The 22,796-nt window shown below is 46.3% G+C and overlaps 2 protein-coding genes across 2 annotated transcripts; one reads left to right on the forward strand and one right to left on the reverse strand.

Moving 5' to 3' along the window:
* Positions 1-35: 35 nt before the first annotated feature.
* NOXO1 (NADPH oxidase organizer 1) lies at positions 36-17,030 on the reverse strand. The gene is made up of 8 exons (XM_056336326.1): positions 16,856-17,030; positions 4,541-4,621; positions 4,359-4,434; positions 3,722-3,902; positions 3,279-3,472; positions 2,871-2,984; positions 2,469-2,586; positions 36-2,202 (listed from the first exon to the last, which is right to left on the reverse strand). Exons 2-8 carry the CDS (start codon positions 4,613-4,615, stop codon positions 1,548-1,550), a joined length of 1,413 nt encoding a protein of 470 aa, XP_056192301.1. The 5' UTR covers positions 4,616-4,621; positions 16,856-17,030; the 3' UTR covers positions 36-1,547.
* A 14-nt stretch (positions 17,031-17,044) lies between these two features.
* Positions 17,045-22,156, forward strand: GFER (growth factor, augmenter of liver regeneration). The gene is made up of 3 exons (XM_056336327.1): positions 17,045-17,283; positions 17,660-17,868; positions 18,753-22,156. The coding sequence occupies exons 1-3, from the start codon at positions 17,077-17,079 to the stop codon at positions 18,913-18,915; spliced, it is 579 nt and encodes a 192-aa protein (XP_056192302.1). The 5' UTR covers positions 17,045-17,076; the 3' UTR covers positions 18,916-22,156.
* Positions 22,157-22,796: the final 640 nt, after the last annotated feature.

Here is a 22,796-nt window from a genome sequence, read left to right on the forward strand (position 1 = left end):
CCCTTTGTGTATTTTCACACCCTGAATTTCCAGGCCCAGACACTTGAACAGCTCTTAGTCTGGAGAAGAGGCAGAACCTGGCTCTGAACGAGCAGTTGGGCTTTACTGGGGGATTTAAAGACTTTATGGAGCTGGGAGACACTACAGGCAACGTCACATCCCAGAGCCCAGTGGGGCAGTGTGTATGGATCAGTGTTGTGTCGTTGAATGTTTTCTTTGCTTGGCCGAAATGCAGCCTGGACCAAGGTAGGTCTCTCCCCTCTGCCCACCCCAAATGTTGACACCTGGGAGGGAGATAAACACCTTTTTAATTCCCCAGCTAGCAAATTTTTAAAGTATAAAAACCCAAGCAGTCTTCACAGATATATTTATGTGTATTTTGTTTCAGAGACAAAAACATACAAAATTTGTAACGACAAACACTTCACAAGTTGGTTAAACTGCTTGTTTCAAAAGAAAGATAAACCAACAGATACCTGGAAGAATAACTAAAATTGAATGTAGCGATCTATATAAGTGTCTTAAGTTTTCCTGTAACTGTTTTTCTAACTCAATTCTAACAAATGAGTTTAGGATGAGAACTGCTGTGAGTTTCAGTTACTATTAGACCCCCTTGAAAGAGGAATGTTTTAGTCATAAAAATGAGCTCTGGCCCCACTACTCAGTTGGGAAACAAGCTTCATGCGAGTCTGTTTTGCTTCACAGCCATGGCTGCAGGGAAGGCTCAGAGACTGAGGTTCCTAGCCGCCAACAGGTTTTTTTGTTCTCACAGCCATTCAGCAGATCTAGCCAATTCATATATTTGATGGCCAGTTCTCCACTGCCAAGCTGATCTAGCCTTTAAAAAAACCCCAACCTAATAAAAAACAACAACCCCCGTGCCAGAAAACACCAAAAAACAGAAGAGTTTTAAAAATACGTATAAAAAAACAGAAGAGTTTAAAAAATATGTATAAAATGAGAAGTTCAGATAAGTGACATTCACATGGCTGCTTCATCCCATCCCTACCCCCTAGCAATAATTGTAGCTCCGTGGGTGACTCTTAAGTCAGTGACTGTGTCTGGTTTCCCCGCCTGCTCCCTGGGGCAGCAGTGGCACTCCGCCAGCTTGCCCTGGTAGGGGGAATAACACAAGAATGATTATGAAATTTTCACATAAACACTGCAGGATAAACACCTGCCTGAGGGAGAATTAACTGAATTCAAAGTGACCTCAAACTTACACAGGAGCTGCCCGATGTGCAGCTGATGTGACTGCCCTGATAGGTTAAACCACTAAATCCTCTCCTGCTAAGGTCAGTACAGCCCCTCCTGGCTCCCCGGCCTCCCTGTGCAAGCTGCAGCAGGAATCAGTGTTACCCAGGGAGGCAGCATCTGCATGCATGTTCCTCGGGATTTAGCAGTGTCCTTGGAAAGTGACGGTCCCAAACCCTGACACCCCGTGTGCCTCTGCCCACGGCTCCTGCGGGACTTTGGTGAGGGGGGTGCCTGGCTATGGGTTGAGGTGTTTGGCCAGGGCTGGGTCTGTGCCCCCGCCTAGGGGGGCACTAGTGCACATTTGGGAGAGGGAGCAGTGCCTGGAGAGCTGGCCGGGAAGCCGATTGCTGCACAGCTCGCTTCGTGACTGTGCTGCACTTCTGGAGGATCTCGTGGGCTGAGGGGCGCACGGGCACCTTGGGGACACAAGCAGCCAAGTCTGGGTCAGTGAGGGAGTAACTTAGATCAGCTGCAGATGACTCCACAAAGCCAGAATCATTCCTGTCCTTGTGGGTGAGGTGTGGAGACTTGCTGCTGTGCGTAGCCAAGGCATGCCCCAGGGGAGAGTTCCTGGCCTGCTCGACTTCGGGCAGAGATCTCGACAAGTCAGGCTTCCAGCTCAGCTGGCCGTTGTGCTCGCTGCTGCTCCCCGAGCTGAGGGACGAGCTGTCTGACTCCAGGTCCGGGGTGGAGCTGGCCCTGGGCAGAGACCTTGATCTGCCTCTCACAGAGCTCGTGTCCCCCTCAGTCTGGTCAAGGGAAGAGCAAGCCTGCACCCTGCACCAGCCCGCAGCCTCACCCCGGGGCTGGGGAGCAATCAAGGAAGAGCAGAGGTTGGGTGTGGAGATGTTGAGCCCACAGTTTATGATCGTTTGGAGCTTGTGGTGAGGATTCTTGTAGGGCTGGAGGCACATGGAGGGCATGTAGCCAGTACGGCCATTGTATCTGAGGGGGGAAAGGATGAAAAGCAACACTGAAAAGAGCCCTTCTCCCAGCTCAGACCAAGGAGAGGGAGCAGAGCACCCAGGGGAAGCAGGTGAGGACTCAGCCCAGCACTGTACATGGGGCATAAGGAAGGGGAAGCCATCCGTAACCGAGCAGTCAGCTCTGATTGCTCCTCCGCACCCTGCTCAGGGAGGAGCAGGCAAGAAGCACCTGCAGCCCATAACGTGCTCCGTCAGGGAATAAGAGCTTCAGAAAAGCCTCCTTACCGGATCAGCCACCAGCCATCGTCAGATTTCCTGACCACCTCCACGATGACGCCGTTGTTCAGCGAGAGCTCATCTGCCTTCTGAGACTCATAGGCCCGCACAACAAAGTACAGGCTGGCTGCAGAGGGAAGAGGGAGGTTGGTTTTGCCTTGTGGAGAAAATGCCTCCATCCCTGTGCCAGACCAGCTCACCAGCCCTGGCGAGCAAGCAAGAGCGGCAGGGGGAGTGTCCCTGTGACTGATTTGCTCAGAGACCCACAGCTGGTGACAGAGCTGATCACAAGTCAGAGCACCAGGGATCCAGGCAGGGACTCCAAGCAATGGTTAAAGTGGTGGGGTTTTGCAGAATTCATTTTTTGAAGGAGGAACATGGAGTGTCCCAGGGAGCCAGAAGCAGACTTACCCTCTTCATTTGAGCTCAAGGCGTTCTGGATGTTCTTGTGGACGTCAATCTCTTCTAGGTACGGGGCTGGAAACCAGGCTATCTGCTTGTCTGCATTTTCCACCAGCCACCATCCTGCAGCAAACAAAAGAAAGAAAATGTTTTTAACAGCCTGCAAGTAGATGACCATAATCCCTGGGTTGGGGCTGCTCTGCCACAAGAGGCAGGAGGGACATTCTGCAGAGCAGCTCGGTGCCCCCCTGATGCCGTGCTGAAACTTTGTTCTTTCTTTCTGTGTAAATCCAGGTAAGCACATTACACGTGCAAGCACACACCCATACCCGTGATGCTACTAACTCGGTGTTTGCCAAGCTTTGAATCAATCTACGCTATCCATCCCTGAAACTGAAGAACCCCTATCAAACATACCAGTCATGTCCTTGATTAACACTTCAATAATCTCCTTCTTAGCGACTTTGAAAGTCTTGTTCTTTGTGTCTTTGGTTTCAAAGGTTTCAATGCATCTGTAGCTCTGGGATGCCTGGGGATGTGTAATAGAGGAGAGCTGCTGCCGTGGCTGGCTTTTCTTTTCCCCTCCAATTTCCGATGGCATGATCACAACACTGAAAAGTAAAGTTTAATATCTGTTTACTGAAAACTCACATGGAAGGCTGAGTTTAGTATTAATTTTGGCAAAATTGTCTATGCAGTAAGGTAAGAAAAGCTTAGGCATCAGAAACAACATGAAGAGGCATTAAAGCATTCTGTAGAATTTCCCTGCTCCGCTGCCCTGCTATGTAACTTGTTCCTCTTCTACCCGTGTTCTAGAACATTTCTGTTTCATGAAGACATAAACAAATATGATTTCATACCTGTTTTCAGGAAAGGAGGGATCTAGGTCTTGGGTCTGTGCCTTGAAAAACTGAGTCACATCTTCACCCTGGGAGATTTTAGCATCCATTTTCAGCAGTTCCTGGGAGTAAGTTTCTAGCAGTTTCAGTATCTCCAGGCACCTGTTCAGCTTCCCACTCTTCCTCTGCTTCACATTTGCATCTTTAAAATAACCAGAGCAAAGCTAGACAACAACAGATCTGGATGCCTTGAGAGCAGCATCTTTTGCTGGGTCACAGGGGTGCCCTCACCTACTATCCCTCCCCACCCAAGCCCAAACTGTAAGAAGCCGAGACAGCAGCTGTCTTTGCCTCCCTATCATTTTTAATAGCTCCTGATAAAATTTTTTTAATACCTAAAATTTATCTTTGCTCACATGTAAATGTTACAAGGAGTTCTGGGCCAATATTTAAAGTGGAATATTAATTAAATGATTAAAAAGAAGTCTGGGTTATTTTAAGTCTGTAATAGACCCAAGCATGTTGATGTAACCCAGCAATACTATGCCATGAGCTGTTAATCTGTTCCAGAGGAAGGTCAGACTTGGAGACTGAAGTCTATGACATCACTGACAACTGTGTCATGTTTGTTGGTCCATCAGAGATTTATTCTCCTTACCTTTAAACCTGGGTATTGTTCGGTCAGATCTCCTGAGGGAGCCGCTCTCGATGGGGAATTTTCTCTTCAGCTCTTTCTGAAAGTGAAGAGAGAATAGTAGTGCCTTGCAGCCCTGACACACGGCTGCACTCCTTCCCCCCTCCCCAGAACAGGAATCCTATTTTCAGGAGATATTTGCTTACATGGAATCTCTTAAAGTCTTCAAATGTCCGATAGATAAGAATGTTGTTCTGATCTGACCAAGACACAAACATCATGTAGTTCTGGAAAAATAAAAGAGAAAAGAAACACATTTTTTTAATCACATTGTTCAATATTGGATGCTTTCAAGCAATCAGCATTTGCCAGGACCTGTGGTTTAGTTCCGGCTTCAGGCTGCAAGACCGTCACATTATTTCAACATTAGACCTACAAAAATATTTCCTTAATTTTAGGGGCCCCAAATGGATAATCATTGTTGAAACCAGAAGAATTTGATTACACTGTGAACAGAAAGACAGCAGAATCCAAGATAACCATTTTCTTAGGATATTAAGCCTATTAAAAAACAAGTCTGAGAGGTCCCTGTCCTAGATCACAAGGTTCTAATCCCAGCACTGCAGGGAAATGAGCAAACATGTCCCTGTAAGAGTAACTCAAAGAGCCCTCTAGTTTCCCAATTTGTAAATAATATTTAAGGAGGGGGGAAAAAAAAGCCTAACAAAAAAACCATTGAAGTACCTTCTGCTTTCTGCATTGCATCAAGCCTACAGCCTTCACGTCCACTGGGTACCTGCTGCAGCTCATCTTCCCCAAGCCTGCTTCTTCCTCCTCAGGGCAGCTGGAGACACAAGTCCCATGGTTAAATACGCTGGAGTGAGAGGCAGGGCACAAGTGTTCCTGCACTGCACTTCCTCCTCCGCCTAGTAACGCCGGCAGAAATTCCATAATTTGGCAAACTACCATGTGCCTTTTACCTGCCCCTCTGCTTTTAACATGCAAATATTCCCCAGTGCAGATGGTGGGGCATAGTTCAAAGAGTCAAGGAGGAAAAGCATCTTATCACATCCTTACTAGAATAACACCAACAAGCGAGCCTGGCCCTGCGGCTGGGTCCGTTTATCATCCCTATCAGGGTTGTCACTCAGACAGCAGCATCTGCTGTGAACTGAAGTACATTTCTGGGGATGGACATATTGTCTTTACAGCTATATTGCACAGATGTGCCCATCGGAGTTGCCTGTGGCTTGGGCTGTGCTCACACCAGTCCCAAAAACTAATTAAGAACATGCCTTTTGTAAAGCACAAATCAGGCACAACTTGATGTTGTGTGTTTGTTAGCTAGTTACTAGTGTGAGCTAGCTGTTGCAAATCTCTTTTCTTTACTGCTTTGTCCCATCTGCTAATTCATTTTAAATTCATTTTAAATGGATTTCTGGTAACTGTATCGATATTTGCACACTCTCCGAAATTAGTGGGAGATGCTGATGCCAATATTGCCAGAGCAAAGAATGAAAAAACACATCCCTGAGGTGTAACTGAAAAAGTCCCGAAGCTTCTCAGGTGTAAATACATGATGAAGACTCAGCTCCAGGTGCCCTGTGCTCTGTTCTGCATCAAGCCAGGTGCCACCTAGGGCAACCAACAGCTCTTCCCATGGCACAGCTCCCACTGCCCAGAGGCACTGCAAGACCTGTAATTACAGCCCTGGAAACCCTGTCCTTTCACCGAACTGCTGCCTTTAGCATGCCTCAGGTTATGACTTGGCTGATAGGCATCCGTGTGATCAAACCGCCTTCTCCATCCTCCCTCCCCTTCTTCTTTGATGAAGCCTAAATTAAGTCATTATCATTATTGGAGCCCAAATTGAGAGGCTCAGCCCTGCCTTCCCTTTCATTTTCCAGTTACACCTGGTGTCTCAAAACCCTCAGCAACAGATGCAGATGATTTTTCATCTTCCTAAAAAACCTCCAGGATCTGAATAGGAAGCCAAACAAGATCCCTTCTGTGTGGCCAGAAAATACAAGTAAGGCCTTGGTTTGCGTTTCACAAGCACGTGAGGCTGCTCCTGTGCAGCAGGATGGCAGTTTCTGGGGGAAAAGGAAGTGGTTTCATTGCAGTTTGATCTCCTGCTGCTGGACACCCGTCCTCCTTTAAGAATGGAATATTACAGAAAGCACCTCAGTCCTGTGCATGCATTTGGTGGGAAAACCCCTTTGATGGCATCTCCAGGGCACTTCCTGGCTCACGAAGCCAGGCAGGAGCTGCCCTGAGGACAGGTGATGCAAAGCAGCTCGCTGCCCTCAACAGCCCCAGAGTCAGATGCTCTGCCCCTCTGTTCACAAAGGGTCCAGCAAAGGCACGTGCTGTTAAAATCTACCTCACTCAAAAGGTAAGGTTTTCATGGAGACAAAGGAAATCACTTCAACCAGTGAGTTTATTCTTTACGATCGTGCTTATCTAGAAACTACCGGTCTCTCAGGTGGCAGAACCCTTTGCCGAGTCTCTGTCATCATACCCATGCTGACAGGTTTCTTGGCAGCCAAATTGCGGCCAAGCTTGCCTTTACATAGCTCTTTAATGTGGCTCAGAAATAGTTGGAACCAAAGCTCTCAACAAAGCATCTTTGATTGGTGCCCTGTCTCAGAGCAAACACAAAACACAATGTATTTCCAAGAGCATAAAGGTTTAAACATATTTACCCTGAATGGGAAAAGCCAAAGACAATGAAGACCTTAGAGGAGCTGCATTCTGTGCACAGGAGCCAGCCAGAGAGGTTCAGACAGCACATTGCTCCGTGTCAGCGGGTGTCAGTGAAGGCAAAAAGAGTAGGAGACAGCCTTGTTTTTGGCAAGTGCTAGTTCCAAAGGCTTTGCCTTACTTTGCCATTCTCAGGGAATACAGGCAGAAGGGGGGCACGGAAAACATATAGTTAGATGTTACAACAGGAAGGTGAAACTACATGGAGGTTTGCAAGTCACCTGAGGCTGAAAAGTCAGTTTTTTGGGGGAGATTGGTTGGTGACAGGGATCTCAGATAACGTGAAGCATGAGCAAAACTGTTCAAAACTTGGTAATTAGCTATTGAGGAAGTGGTATTGCAGAAGTGAAGGTCATTGCAATGCAGAACAGAGGTACAGAGGAGGAGAACGGGCAGGCACTACTCAGCAATGACAATACTTCTGGTGTCATGCCGAGGAGCTCAGCTCAAGGCTCTGCAGTTACGGTAAAAGTATTGTTGCCTTGTTGTCAAGTCCGATGTCAAGAAACTGGTCAGGAGGCTTATGTAATGAGTCACGTCATATTAAAGTGACGCTATCTGTGAAACTGAAGGGAGGGCCATGCCAAATTGACTCTCGCTCAGCACAAGTGCTCCTCAACAGCATTAATGCACCTCCTGGCAAAATCCTGGCAGGGCAGGGCCATTTCTGTTGGGAAGGATGCATAACTCATTAGAAGAGGCCATTAATTTGATTTCTTTGCCGGGTACATTTGAGCACACATATAAAACCCAAACCCATAATTTTCCTGAGAGTCAAATTTACTTTGTGCCTTCTACTACTTCCATATCATCCTGTCATACATTGGTACCTCCTTATGTGTAATTATTAACTGAAAGGTAGGAGTGGTCTACCTGGAAAAAGTAGAACTAACAAATACTGCCGGGCACTGCTATTCTATCATCAGTATTTATGTACATAGTTTCTGAGGACAGCAATTACTTTTTTCTTCAGTCGTTTTACAAGGTACAAAAAAGATCATAAATTAACAGGTAATATATAGGAGCGAACTCTACAGCTTTGACAAGACTGAGGAAACACAAGATACAAGTTTTCTCCAAAATAACTGCAGTCGTTTTGCAGCCAGCTTCAAGAAAGCCACACACACCTCGTGAAGGTGAGGCTCTGCCTCCTGCTACTCGAGGAACATCACTACCGCCATAAACAGCTGCTCTGGAAATGTGAAATACTGTTTGTGTCACAGACAATGACTAAGGGGTAGTCAACGGGAGTCACACTAGAGTCCCTGCCCCAAAAAGCCCACAGCCTAAAGGACAGGGTAGGTCATGCAGTGGCTTCAGGGAGTCTCTGGGCTGTCCTCTCTGTTATTTCCATTCCAAGACCAGCTTCCCTCCATCACAGTGTATAAAATCTCCATGACAAATAAACACTGAGGGTCTGGGTTTCTTTCCATTTCAGTATGGATCCATAATAACTTAATCCAGTGTGTTTAACCAAAGTATGGCAGCCTAGGTGGGACAAGTGCCTGGACCAATCCTTCCCTGCGTCCAACAAGAGCCAGAAGAAGAGTGAGTGTGCAGATGCTTGGGGGTAGCCAAAGACATCTCTTCGCCAGCTCCACCACAGCCATTTTCCAAGAGTAAGAAGTAATGGCCTTGTCACAAATGCCCACAAGTGAAAAAGAGGGGGAGCCGTGTTATGAACATCCTTTACTGCATACAGAAGTCAGGCCTGGGCTGGTTAGTGACCTGTACATCTCAAGGCTGAAGATGTGTCACATTCTAAATCAGGCATTTCCCTTTCTATGTCCAGAACAAGAGGGACGCTAGAGGTTAGACTCACTGACCTCTTGCAAACTCACCAGGGAAAGGCAAAGAGAGAAAACGTCCTCAAACTACCCTTGAGATACTACGACTGCAAGAGATATGGAAAGGAGCCGTGGGCACAGGCAAGGGGGGCCCTCACTTGGAATGATGCCGGTAAGAGTTTCATCTCTTCCCACCATCACTGTCAGGATCAAAACCTGCCCTTTACTGTTCTTGAAGGTCACCTGCGATAACACATGACCTATCAGCACCTTTAATGAAAAGCCCAGCTGCTAAAAGCTGATTTTTTAAGAGTACAAAGAGGTTTTGGACTTCCAATAAAGAGAGAAACAGACCCTTATTTGAAAAAAAACTATCACATCAGACACTGGAGTTGACAAAAATACCCTTCACATCATAAACAAAGGAAGCAGTTGAACTTTCACACAGGCTGGGATGAGACAGTTTGCAATATTTAATCCAGAAGAAGGAATTTCATTTCCTCCTAATTCCAGCAGCTGCTGCAGGCACTAAAGCATTTTTCAGTAGCCAATGGAATCCGATTCAGAAATACTTTGAACATATGCAGCAGTGCAGCCCTTCTCCACCCCCCAAAGCAGTGGCGTTGCACAACCTTCAGAAGATGCATGTCCATCTTCAATGCAGGGGCTTCACTAACTCCTTATAGGAAGATTTACTTCACAATAGTTAGGACTCAAGCGTGAAGAGCTGTGGTAACTGGCACTGTATGTACAATAACGGGAGCCGGACAGTAGGTGTGTGCACCGGGGCAGTGTGCAGGACCTGCCTTTCAAGGCCGTGAACTTGCAGTGCACACACAGCACTGAGAATGCATTTTGCAATACCTGTGAGCCGACTTTTCACTTGGATCACAGTGAATTGCTGCAGCTTATAACAGTTTTCTCCTGCTACGGAGACTGAAGATCCATTACAGCTGAGTGTGTTTCTCTGATCCCCACCAGCTCAGGCTGGTAAGGCAGCATTTGCTGGAAGAAAGAAAAACTACTTTTGCAGTGCTGCTACTTGAGCTGTCTCAGAAACAGTCTCAGCCAGCAAGGCCTCCTATGGCAGTGCTGGGAAAAGACAGTGCTCGTTTTCTACAAGCCCTCAATTCGCCTTTTCTACCAGGCAACTGCACACGATCACCGTGGCTTCATGAGTCAGCACATGGAGAGGGGCTTGTAGCCATCCCCTTGGCCATCTTCCTTCTCCTCTCTGCTCCATGCCTGTCTCTGCTTTCCTCTGCCACCCTCTCATTTCAGCATCAGTCCCACTCCTTTTAATCTGCAATCTTTTGTGAGGGACTCATGCCTGTGGCATCCCTGGTTACTGCCCCCATGCAAGAGACCAGGTCTCAGGACACGGTGGTGCCTGCTGGGTCACTGACAAGGTGGCCACAGCCAAACAGCTGATATAAAATTGCAGCACCACATCAAACTCTTTGAAACCTCACACCGGCCAGCTGAGAGGGGTGAAAGCAAAAGAGCAGATCTTCCTTGGAACGCCCTTGGGATCCAGCCACCCAGCCCAGGGAGAAAGCTGCCTTTCACAGGAGACTTGCCTGCCATCTGAGGCATGCTGGATGGGCCCCTGTTTACCAAGCACATGTTACAGTTATTTCATAGCTCCTTTGTAAAAGTGGCATGTTTTTCTAAGGTTGTGCCAAGGACAGAAGCATGATTCAAAACATAAAGTTCCAGGAAGGATGAGAATGTTACTTAAGCTGCTGCAAGCGAAAGTTTACTGATCATTTCCTACAGTAAAATAGCCAAAAAAAAAGTGTTTGATGGGTGTGTTGAGTGGTAAAGGTCAAGCAGCGTGTGTACATGCTGGGACCCGGCTAAGGGATGTGAAGGGAGATGGAAGGCAGGGTTGAGTTTCCAAGGGGTTTCAAGCCTCAAGGAGGCTGTGCCTCTGCAGTGCACAGCCTGTCCTGCACTCTCCAAAATCCATCAGGGGAAAATCCTAGCAACACAACCTGTACAGCCAATGGCAAGCAAAACCAATATCGATGAACACATAGAAATAATGTTTTCACTTGGGCAAAAGCTATTCTTACTTCATGCTAAATACAGTAAAGTCTGATCAGAGACAAGACTGTTGTATTCCTCACAAATTACTCTGAGAAATGCTCAACCTATTTTTACCCTTTCCTCATTCCCCACTGCCATTGATAAGCAGAATATGCAAAGTGCTTTATCTCTCCTGGGGTTTTCACCAGCGCTGGTCGCTCAAGTTAGAAGTTCACCTTTCTTTCAGATCAAAGGCAAGCTTTCACATTCCTTGGCCCCTTCAGAAAACAGGGAAAACAATATTTACTCTTCACTCAAAAGTCTGGAGGGGAGAAGAGTAACGTGGAAGGAGAACTGTTGTTTCATTAATGTTTAATCCTTAACGATTCAACACATTCTCATAGCAATTGTTATCTGAGAAAAATATCTTCCTCCACCACTGGTTGAGACTTAATATTGTCCATTTACTTTGACCTACTTCTAGAAAAAGGAAGCACGCCAAAATCAGGGAGAGCTGCATAAAGATGAGGAAAAAAACAGAAACCACCACGTGTACCTGTCCTGTACGGGACAAGTGATTTTAATAGCACAGCTCTCACAACAACATGGTCATTAATTTTCAGGATACAAAAATGGGAGTCTCTGATAAGGAAGGACCCTCAAAATCCACTTTGCAAACAGCATGCTACAACATTTTTTTAATAAACTGCAAAGAGCATCTTTTTACTAAAACAAAGGGTGCTCTCACTGTGCAGTCAGTTCTGCTGCAGCAGCAGCAGCAGCAGAAGCCCTTGGCCACACCAGAGACCACTCTGAACTCTCCTGGCCGTCACAGAAAGCAGTTGGGCCAGTCTCCTTTTGCGAAGTCAAGAGGAACAGGAGCCACCTGCTGAAGATTTTGTTTTATTTTTCAAAAGAACAGAAGGAAACCCCCAGTTTTGCTGTGTTTGTGCTCAGAATGCATTAACATTAACATGGATGCTCAGAGAGAGTCTGGGATGTAGCAGACAGACTGGAGCATGACAAGCATCAGACGACTGCTTGTATCAACTTGTAGAAAATAATTTAGTTTCCTCTCTATCCCTGCCATTGCAATATAAACACCACTACTTCTGAATTCCCATTGTAATCAGAGGAGGATCTACACATAAAAATGTCACGAACTTTAAAATAACATACTGCAGTCTCTGGGGATAGACCTTGGTATATAGATAGACCTTGGTATATATATTGGTATATAGTCTCTGGGTGTAGGCTGCCTTGGTATACTGTCTGAAAGGTCTTAACCCTCAGACTGTTTTGAACACATTTTAATAGTTTTGGATGGATCTGAACTGAAATTGGTGCCTCACCCACTCACTGGAAGTGAAACATGTCAGCATGGCAGCAGGCTCCTTCCTGATAACTGGGAGATAAGTTCATGCCTGGGGAAACTTTGCACGCAATGCATTTCATGTATACATGCAAAACCATTCAATATGATTCAGTTCCCTGGAAGTACACATTATCTTTTTCTGCTGCTATTTCCTAGTTGACTTTAATTTCACAAACAACTGAGTGACTAATTCCTGATGTAACTGGTTGACACTTCAGGCCACATCCTTATCTGCAAATACAAATCAGCTTCCTGTTGGTGTATTCCCCTGGAGAGGGCAACACATACATTCAACTGGAACTATCCGCAAAACCATCACAAAAAACATGGTAAGAGTTGTATATCTGTAGTATAATAATATATATAAAATATACCTAAGAGGTATAGGGTAAAATTTTCTAAAGAACTTTAATTAATGAAAAGTCAGTGGTGTTTAGGTTCCCAAATGAAGCAGAAGGCTCTGAGAATATTACTCCTTGTTCTCTAGTCCAAATTTAACTTTTTTATTGCAGTAATGGTGAGAAATGCATACCAGCAGGCAGTGTGGGCTCACTGGCTCTGCAGGCTGCTACACTTCCACACAACTCCCTCACATCCTAGAAAGAGTTATCTTTGAAAATTAGCAGCCTTTCCATAGATATAATTATACTTATACATAAATGAGCATCCTGCTGTAACTTGGGGGTCACACTGCTGGGAAAAAAGCTGTGTGAAGCCTCCTTGGGGTTTCCTGTCCTTGGGGACACCGCTCCTTGAGGTCACCCCTCCTTTGCTCAAGAGCTGCATTTAAGCTCAGGCCTCGGTCCTTGCCTGAAGCCCACTGTGGGTATGTTTGTGCCACGCATTTTGCCTATCCTGACTCAGTTTCCTGGGCATGGTGCAGCAGGGTATAGACCTTGGTATGTGTATATATATATATATCTATATCTAGCTTGCTCTACTCAAAGGGGTGGGGGTTGTCTGGCCCCAGCTGCTTCCCTCACGCTAAAGAGCAAGCAGAGGGATGCATATCTGGCCTCAAATATGGGTCATATCCCGTTGCCAGCCTGTTTCTTTTTCCTTCCCGTCCTATGTCACCTGCCATTTCCCAAACTCTTGTTTAGCAAGTGCCAAAGATAACAGCAGAACATCAAACAGCAGTCTTCCTCTGAGAAAGGCAAACACACCCTTTTAATTTTCTCAAGCGCAGGTTTTACTAATACTTCCTGGTAATTACCATCGTTGCTGTCCTGCGCAGTACCCTATTCTAGTCACAGATTAAGCAGCTGTTAGGAAAAGGCACCTATTCAGTAGACTTCAGTGAGCCCAGTCTTGCAGATGTAAGTAACTGAAAAAAGGTGCTTTGTTGGCAGCGCCCACACCCAGGATCACTGCAAGGTGCCACTGCCAGCAGGTGCCTGGAGGACACACCAAGGAAGCCTGGACTAGGCATCACGGGATGGAGCTGTGCTTTGCTCCCTGCCCCCAGGAAACAGCCACTCTTAAGAGGGGTCTTTGTTAGGAGCTTGTTTGGTAACAGGCTCTAGCACACTGCCAGCTCCTCCATCACAGTGCTGGGACCAGAGGGCCAGGTGGGAGCATGCAGCACGGCGGCCTGCCAGGGCTCATCACAGCTCCTTCAGCCCTGGAGCTCCATCCCCACTGAGCTCAGTGTTGCCCACCCACGCTGCAGCTCCTCTGCCTGCTCCGAGCGCCCTCGGGCAGAGGGCAGCGGCGGTGCAAGGACCCACGGGGATGCTCCAGCATCACACAGTTGTGGTGAGGGACACGCAGCTGAACACCAGCACCTATTGGGACCCTCCACGGGGCATCCACCAGCTCCGGCTGGGATTTAACAGAAAGGTTGTCCAAGGGTGAGCAGGAAGGAGGGCTACTGTGTCCTTCCTCTGCTCTGCACTATGTTCCTTCCTTCGTATGGAATTAATTAGGCTCTGTACTTGGATTCAATTAGACACAATAAAGTGGATTTCCTTGCTCTGATTTGAATCTGAGCATCTCCATTTTTTTACCTTTGAAACAAGATGAAGCTGGCCATGGGGGCAAATAGAGAAAACTGAATGCACCTTTTCCTAAAGAGCCAGCTCTGCTCTTAGAACTGACCAGAAAAGGGGCAGGGGGAGCAACAATGACCACAAATCCCTCTGTAAGCAACAGCTTCTTTCCAGGTTCTGACCTCTTTTTTCTTTTAAGCAACAATAAAACATGCTTGTATTTTAACCAACTCAATAAATGAAATCACTAACAAGAAAGCAAACAGACTGTTAACAGCCAAACAAGGAGATTGCTTTGACTTAGAACCATCTCTGCAACTATTTAATTGCTTGAAGGCTAAGCAATAAAGCACTGTAGGAAATTCCCCGTGTCTCTTTGAGATACCAGCATACATTTTTTCCTGAATTAAAAAAAAAAAATGTCATCAACGTTATTTAAGCATTTATTGGTGGGCAAGGAAAACAAACATAAAGAATGTCTTTTCCTTTACTTGATCTTTCCTTTGTGTGTGAAATGTAGATATATAGTTGTCTATAACTTTAGACAAAGACATTTCATTAGTTCCTATCAGTTACTCCTGTCTCTTCTCCCTCCCTCCCGAATATCTGCAAAGGAATGTTCTCATTAAATTGCAAACAAAGGAAAAAATGGAGCACTGGTAAATAGGAGGCCCAGAGATGGAGATCCAGATCATCAGTCCAGTGCTATGGAGACCAGGAGACAGATCAGCCATTTCCACATAAAGCACACTAAGTTTTGAAAACTTTTCAAAGGCAAGTTTTTGAAGCATTTCTCTGAAATGATGCATTACCTACTAAACATTTTACACCATGCTGTGTTAAATAAATCAGAGGATAACAGCTGAAAATGAGCAGTATTTTTCCAGCAACTTTCATACAAATTGTGTCTTTGCAGAATTGGCAGCACAACAGCACTTAACATCAGGCAAAAGACTCAAGATGCATTTCAAATAGGCTACAAAACAGCCTGGAAGGAATAGGATGTGTAGAAGTACAGCTATTTGTAGGGGCAGGAGTTGCTAAGGGGAAAGGTCCCAGGCCATGACTGCCTGAAGGGACATGAAAAGGGTTGGTGCTGCCTGAAGGGGAAGAGGAGGAGGGAGGGGTGGCAAAAACCCATACCAGCCAGCCAATACAAGATTTCTTAAGATGATGTTTTGGTCCACCTGAATCCCAGCCATACATTTGTTTGCATTAAACAAATAATCATATTTTTCACTCAACCTGCAGGACATTAAGAGGTGAAAAGTGGGAGTGAATACAAAATTCACATTCTAAGGTGATCCTCCCCCTCTACACTGCATTGGTGAGTCTGTGCCTGGAACGCTGTGTCCAGTTCTAGGCTCCCCAGTTCAAGAGAGACAGGGAACCACTGTAGAGGGTCCAGCAGAGGCTACAAAGATGATGGGGTGACTGGAGCATCTCCCTCATGAGGAAAGGCTGAGAGAGCTGGGCCTCTTTAACCTGGAGAAAAGACTGAGAGGGGATCTTATCAATGCATACAAATATCTTCAGGGCGAGTAGCAGGAGGATGGGGTCAGGCTCTTTTCAGTGGTGCCCAGCTAAAGGACAAGGGGCAACAGGTGCCAACTACAACACAAGAAGTTCCACCTGAATGTGAGGAAGGATTTCTTTACCTTGAGGGTGACAGAGCGCTGCACAGGCTGCCCAGAGAGGCTGTGGGGTCTGCTTCTCCGGAGACATTCAAACCTGCCTGGATGTGATCCTGTGCAACCTGCTCTAAGAGAACCTGCTTCAGCAGGGGTTTGGACTGGATGCTTTCCAGAGGTCAGTTCCAACCCTGATCATTCTGTGATTTTGTGAAAGTGCCAAACCACAGCTAATTAACCCTTCCAAGGGGTGAGAGACCCAGCTCTGAAGCCAATGCCATGCTGGCTCATCACTCAAGGGCTGGGTCACCATCCTCATGTACTCGCAAGCCTGAGGCTCACCAGGAGTAGAAGGAAAGCTGCTGAATGTCCACTTAAGACCAAAGAGCTGGAGCAGGGCCTGGGCTCTCCTTCACTGCGCCGCCGCCGGCCCCCGCCCCCCCCCCCAGCAGCCCACCCAGCTGCAGGTGCGGGCTCACTTCTTGATATACCTGTCCTTGAGTAACACATGCAAAAGCTTTCCGACAGCTGTGTAAACCCTTCCTCAATATAGTTTTACAAGCACACGGCAGGTATTAAATCATGTAAAATTTGATATGGGTGTGTTCTGCTACAGGTGTATGAGTTAGAATTATCTGTTTGTTCTTTAAATCACATTGTTGAGTGTATTTCTGTGCTGGAGATAACGCTGAAGTGCCCTTCCCTGCCCGAGGCACGTAGGAGAGCTGCTCTCTGCCAGCCACACACAATGTGTATGTGTATGTATACATATATACACATCCATATACACACACAGAGGCAGAGACAGATGTGAGGGAGACAAGCGCTGCCAGGAGGCTCCTGTCACTGTGCCGTGTGAAGGAAAATCCACCCTGTTTCCCTCAGACACCAGACGCAGACCGAGAGCCTGCTGCTGCATTGGCAAAAACTATCAGAAACTCACATTTCTGTGTGTGGTGTTCAACGGCAAAGGCCCGGGCCGACCCTCCTCGCCCAGCCCCGGGAAAGACCCTGTCCCTCGGGGCGGGCCGAGCCGGGCCGGGGCGCAGCGGGACCCCCGGGCCCAGACGCGTCGCCCGCTCCCGCCTGAGGGAACCCAGAGACCATTCAAATGGCGGCCTCCCGCGGTGGCCGCTCTGGCCCGTGGTGCACCGCGGCGCCAAGATGGCGGCGCCCAGCGAGGGCCGGCCGGGCCGTGGCGCTTCGCCGTTCCCGGGCACCGAGAACGGCCCTTTCACTTTCCCCTTCGCCGTCCCGCACGGCGCCGCGGGCTCCGGGGCGGAGGAGCCATCCAAGAAGCCGTGCCGAGCCTGCACGGATTTCAAGAGCTGGCTCCGCGAGCAGAGGAAGCGGGCGGGTCCGGGCGGCGGGGTAAGACGGCGGCTTGCCCGCGGGAGGGCCGGCGGGAGCCTCCCCCGTCACTCTGGGGGGGCTGTCGGCCCTCGGCCGAGCTGTGAAGTGGGCCTCCATCCTGGCCCCCAAGTGTGATGGGGCTGTGTGTGTCCCTCCTCAGGGTGTGAAGGAGCCGGGGTTTGCCCTCCGCGAGTGTGAGGGGCCTCCATCTTCTCACCAGCGGGTGAGGCGGGGGCGCAGCCGTTGTTCCCGCTGGGGGTGTGAAGGGCCTGCCCCCCCCCCCCCCCCCCCCCCCCCCCGCTCATCCTGCCTCCTGAGCGCAGAGGGGCACACGGTGGGAAACCCCCCACCCAGCGCCACCAGTGTCCCCTCACAACCCTGTCACCTGCTGCAGGACCCGGTGGTCACAGAGAAGGAGCCACCGCCGGACTGTCCCCTGGACAGCGAGCAGCTGGGCCGCAGCACCTGGGCCTTCCTGCACACCATGGCAGCCTACTACCCCGACCACCCCTCTGCTGCCCAGCAGAAGGAGATGAGGGACTTCATCAGCCTCTTCTCCAAGTTCTACCCCTGCCAGCACTGCGCTGAGGATCTGAGGGAAAGGTAAGTTGCTTCGCAGAGATTTTTTTTGTGGTGGCTGCTGCTGAAGAGGCTAGCCTGAGGTGCTGGGCTGCAGCAGCTATTTGCATATCAGCAGCTCTTCTTGCAGTTGGGGTTTGTAGGTTACCTGAACTGGTTTCTTCCATTATTGCATAAATCAGAGATACACTTACTTAAAAAACAAATACCTTTTCTCATGCTGTTAGGTTGTATGCTGCCTCCAGGGGCTTCCGGAGGCGATTTCAGGATTTTCTGGTTCAAGCTGGACTTGTGCACAATTGTGAAATTGGAGTGACTCTTGAAATAATTTGGCTGTCGGGAGGCAAGTGTTTTTCTGTCCCAGAAAATTCCCTTTATCAGCAACCTCAGCAGTGGAGGCAAAGACCAAAATGGGCTGAGATGTTTGATAAAACTTTTCTACTGTTGTTGCTGTCAGCTTGTTTCTCAAAAGTTTTAACTCTTCTCAGGGATGATGAACATGCAAAAAAAAGTTTGAAACCTAATTATTGACTTAGCAGACATCACATGGCAAAACAGCTGCTCAGGTTTTTTCATTTATTATTTCTTTGTTTTTTTTTTAATTTGGTGTTTTGATGTATTTGAGTACTTCTTGCTTTTTATTATAAACTGTTTGACTTCTGCGTCTTTTCCAGTTGACAAGACTAGGCAGTGAATGAAACCCAGCCAGTTGCAGCCATCAGTATTTTATAGTGGAAGTTTGGCCTCTGATAATTACCAACCTGTGTGCTCTCTTCCGTGTTCTCTTTGGGACTCAGTTTGCCATAGCACGCAGACAGCCAGTCGCCTTTTCTGCTGTGTGCCTGCTTTGGGTATTGAAGTTGGTGACTGTAAAGAAGTAACATTTGTTTCCTCTTCCCTGTTTGCAGATTACGTACAAATCAGCCTGATACTAGCAACAGAAATAACTTCTCCCAGTGGTTGTGTCTTCTTCATAATGAAGTGAACAGGAAACTGGGAAAATCTGAATTTGACTGCTCTCGTGTGGATGAGCGCTGGAGAGATGGTTGGAAAGATGGTAGTTGTGATTAATCCATAGAGACTGCTTTGGAAATCTAACAGACCTATTCAATCTGGTGTCACAGCGTGTCGATCACTACAGGGAGATGTGCGAGTCAGTAACGGTGTGTTTGTGTGCTTGTGTGTGTGACTGATGTGGCTTGTGGAAATAAAGGTAAACCAATTCTAAAAGTAAATTTGAAAATTTTATCCTAATAATATTTTGATAAATGATTACGTAAATGTATTATCTGAGGGACTGAGGCCTTCATTTGACATAAGAATTGATAGAAACCTGTGGAATTAAGTCACAAGTGGAAACTTTTTCATTATGGCATTTGTTTTTTTCTGTGACTACAATTTGTTTTACCTGAACACAGTTGTATAGGCTGCTCTGTGGTGTTTTACGTTTATCTGCAGGCCTTATCTTGATGTTATAGAAGATGCATCGAATTAATTCAAACTTTTGTTTCTGTTGTTCTAATAGAGAAAACTCACGCTGTGTTTTGTGCCAAGCCTGTATCCCCAGATCTCTTTCAGAGGTCACCAATGTTGTTAAACTTGAATCCAGTTCCTTTGATAAAAGGCCTGAAGGCAGGTACATTTAATTTAAATACTAAAATCATGGAGCCCAGATCTCTCATTTTATTTTTGTGTTTCAATTTGTCTTGTAAGAGGACATTGTAGAAAGGGAAACTAAAGCAGGACAAAAAAACCACCCTCATTTGATGAATGGAATGAAGTATCAATGGGGTGAAATTCAAATGTTTTAAATTGATTGCTGATTTTCTTTGGATCCAGAAGTGATATGATGGTAAGTTCTACTGAACTACTTAATCTTAAAGCAGATAACCTCTTTGTCTCTGCTGTGAACTTCTGTCTGTCGTGAAAATAGCTTGAGACTGCTAACTGTAATGAAGCATATTCAGCTTTGTTTAGCACACAGTATTTCTTAGATGTCACTTGAAATTTTTGATTGATACTCACTGACCCAGTTGATATTCTGCTGTTATCCCCTAGCTAAAAGCCTCTCTAGAACAAAAGCACTTTACAAGCTCCCTGCAGTATTTGAGTCCTGCCTAAGACTGTGGCGTCAGCTTTACATAGTATTGTTGCACAGGGGCCTGAAGGGAGTCCCTAGGGTAAATTCCCTCTGTAGAAGCTGATCAGAATCCATGCTCTGTGTATTTTTCCTAGATCAGCTATACTGCATCAGAGTACTGATACTAAGTGTGAATTTCAGATTCAAGTGAAATAGCAGCATAAATGGTTTATACCACAATGCATGTAAGCACATCTCTCTATAAGAAGAGACAGTTTTCACAAAAATGTCCAAATAATTTCAAATTCTTAAAGTAAATAGTGATGTCCTGCCCTTACTGCATTTCTGTCTGTGAAGAGTTTGCAGGAGCTCACACAAATAGTGACAATAATAGCTTTTTCTTTCTGTACTTCCTGCTGAGGTTTTCTTGCATGTTTCAGTGAACTTAGTTACTTTTATGCACTACAGAACGCCTGTAGATTTACTCTTGTTGATAGAGTGCGTGTTGCCTGGACATGTTAACAGTACTTTTATAGTAGTGGTAGAATGATGACAGCTTGTATCTAAGAACTCTGATCTTCAAACCAGTGTGTGTGGCAGCTCAGTGTTTAGAAAGCAGTAAGAACTTTGGAAATACATTTTAATATTTTGTGATGTATTTCAGTTCTTTTAAGTTGGACCTGTTAAAACCATATGAGACAAATTTTATGGACCAGTTATTCTTGAAGTTTTTTGCATCATAGGATTTCTGAACGCAAACCCAACAAAATGTTGGTAAGGTACTTCATCAAGTATGCAATCTGACTTATGACTCGAAGGTATTGTTATGGTTATTAGAAGTGCTCAGAAAATTTCCTTATTAGCATGTTGAGGTTCTTGGAACAAATGAATTCCAGCCCTTGTTTTTTGTCTTTTTGGTAATAAACTCAGTCCCCAAAATGAAGGACATTGATATCCATTAGTTGGGAGAGGACCAACACAAAGACTGTAGCCCTCTGCTTTTGTCGGGTGCAAAATTACCCAGTTCTGTCAGGATAGTTTTAGTGGCTGGGGGTGTGGACAGGCATTTTCTTCTGGACTTGGTTGTGCTGGAGGAGAAATTTACTGTTCTTCCTTTCCAGTCTGCCCTTGACTATTCTCTGCAACAGTTTCATCGTCCATGGAGCAGATGATGAGATTTCTTCTAGTTTGTTTCAGTGTAAGTGAGCAAGTTGGTACAAGACCCATTTTAATACTGAAAATGGGCTGGGTCAGTGAGTTGCACTTGATCTCTGCTGCAGAGTCCTTCAACCACTGCTGTCTGGCGCTGGCAAGCGGTCACCGACAGGTGGGTGCATGGTAACCTTCTACCATACTGCAGCATCTGTGCATATATTCAGTGTAGAGAGGAAGATAAATGTGTATCATGCTCAAAATCAGGTGGAGCAGCTGGGGCAGCACATTTTGTCACTTTATGTCATTCAAGGAGGCTGTAGAGGCGTGCAGAAGAAAAAGCCTCTTCTGCCAGCATGTACTGTTGTGCCCTGGCAGCGGCACAGGGGTAGGGAAAGAGCCTTAAAACTGAAGCCAGTGTCTTTAGTAAATGCTTCCTAATAATGAGGCCACCAGCTGTGGCTACTAGATGTTATTAGGGCAGTTTGTAACTTTGTCAAGTGGCTGTTTGGTGAAATCTATGCTTGCACTCTTGTTCTCTTGTGTTTATGGCTTTGCAGAGGAGCTTTGACTTAGATGTTTCTCAGGCATATCATTGTCTCTGGACTTGACTATGCAGGGAGGGGGGGGATTTTTTTTTGCTGCTCATTTGTACCACATCTCAAGTTTTAATCTTACAAAAGGAATTTTTATTGAAGATACTTGTATTTGTGTACAGAAAATTGTAAATTCTAAATGCAGTTGATTAAATCTGTTTTTAAAAATACCTGTATTCAAATTATATTTCCTGTTGATGTGAAAATAATAAAGCAACTGAGGTAATTCCTGGCTTCCCTACTGGATGAGACCTTAGGAAAAGGCATTGTATTGTGCTGGTGTGTCTAACCTTCTGCGTGCCAATATATGACTGTCTGAGCTTAATGGCTCAACTGAGGTTGTGTGATTCTCTGTGTGTATTGATCAGACAAGGTGGGGCTACAGCCGGTGATTTCCTGTTGTGCTAGTGAATTGACACAGTTCTTTGTGGGCCAAGAAGCTACAAAAATGCAGTAAATTTGTGCAGCAGGTGCTTGCCCATCAGATTGGAGTTTGGTTTTATGTGGGGATCAGTGGGATTTTTTTTTAATGGGCTTCAAATATTTTGTTGTGTTTCTAACAGTATTAAGGATAGTGTTACAGTTGGTAGTAGCTCAAATCTTGCTGAATTTGAGCAGGGTGGCAGAGGAGGATGTCATCTACTGAAGGGCAGTGTTTGTTAACTGCATATTCACCGCACAACCCATCGCTTTTGCCAGAAGGGAGAAGCTGCTTCCCAACAGGAGGAGCCTATGCAAGGCAAAGCACGGTCAGGAGCAGGTGCTGCCTAAAGAGCTTGTGGGATCTTACTCAAGAGCTGCTCCTATGTAATAGGCACCTGGCTAACCTTTCAGCTTCACGAAGAACTTAACTGTTTTCTTGCATGGTTTGCATTCATAGCTGTACTTCCTTGTGGGTGGGTGGTTTTTTTTTCCGCTTCATTTCTCTCCCCCCACCACCAAAAGCAACGAGCAGGGACCCACGAGGGAATCATCCGCTTCATGAATGGGAGGCAGACTTGCTTAAGCAAGTTACAAGTGCAGATGTTGGCAGAAGTACTGCTATGCCTTTGGCATTTTTCTAGGGATTAGCTGTTCCTTTACAGTATGTGGGGCATATACAGTCTCCTTTTTACAGTAAGATT

The sequence above is a fragment of the Falco biarmicus genome, chromosome 4 (genome assembly GCF_023638135.1).
Source record: "Falco biarmicus isolate bFalBia1 chromosome 4, bFalBia1.pri, whole genome shotgun sequence".
NCBI lineage: Eukaryota > Metazoa > Chordata > Aves > Falconiformes > Falconidae > Falco > Falco biarmicus.

What these genes read in the sequence shown, in the direction of transcription:
- GFER (XM_056336327.1), top strand. Translation starts at nt 17,077, where the DNA reads ATGGCGGCGCCCAGCGAGGGCCGGCCGGGCCGTGGCGCTTCGCCGTTC. An exon ending in GGGCGGGTCCGGGCGGCGGG is followed by an intron (nt 17,284 to 17,659) that starts GTAAGACGGCGG and finishes CACCTGCTGCAG; the next exon opens with GACCCGGTGGTCACAGAGAA. An exon ending in GCTGAGGATCTGAGGGAAAG is followed by an intron (nt 17,869 to 18,752) that starts GTAAGTTGCTTC and finishes CCCTGTTTGCAG; the next exon opens with ATTACGTACAAATCAGCCTG.
- NOXO1 (XM_056336326.1), bottom strand. Translation starts at nt 4,615, where the DNA reads ATGATGTTTGTGTCTTGGTCAGATCAGAACAACATTCTTATCTATCGG. An exon ending in AACAATACCCAGGTTTAAAG is followed by an intron (nt 3,903 to 4,358) that starts GTAAGGAGAATA and finishes GTTATTTTAAAG; the next exon opens with ATGCAAATGTGAAGCAGAGG. An exon ending in CTTGAGCTCAAATGAAGAGG is followed by an intron (nt 2,587 to 2,870) that starts GTAAGTCTGCTT and finishes TTCCCTCTGCAG; the next exon opens with CCAGCCTGTACTTTGTTGTG.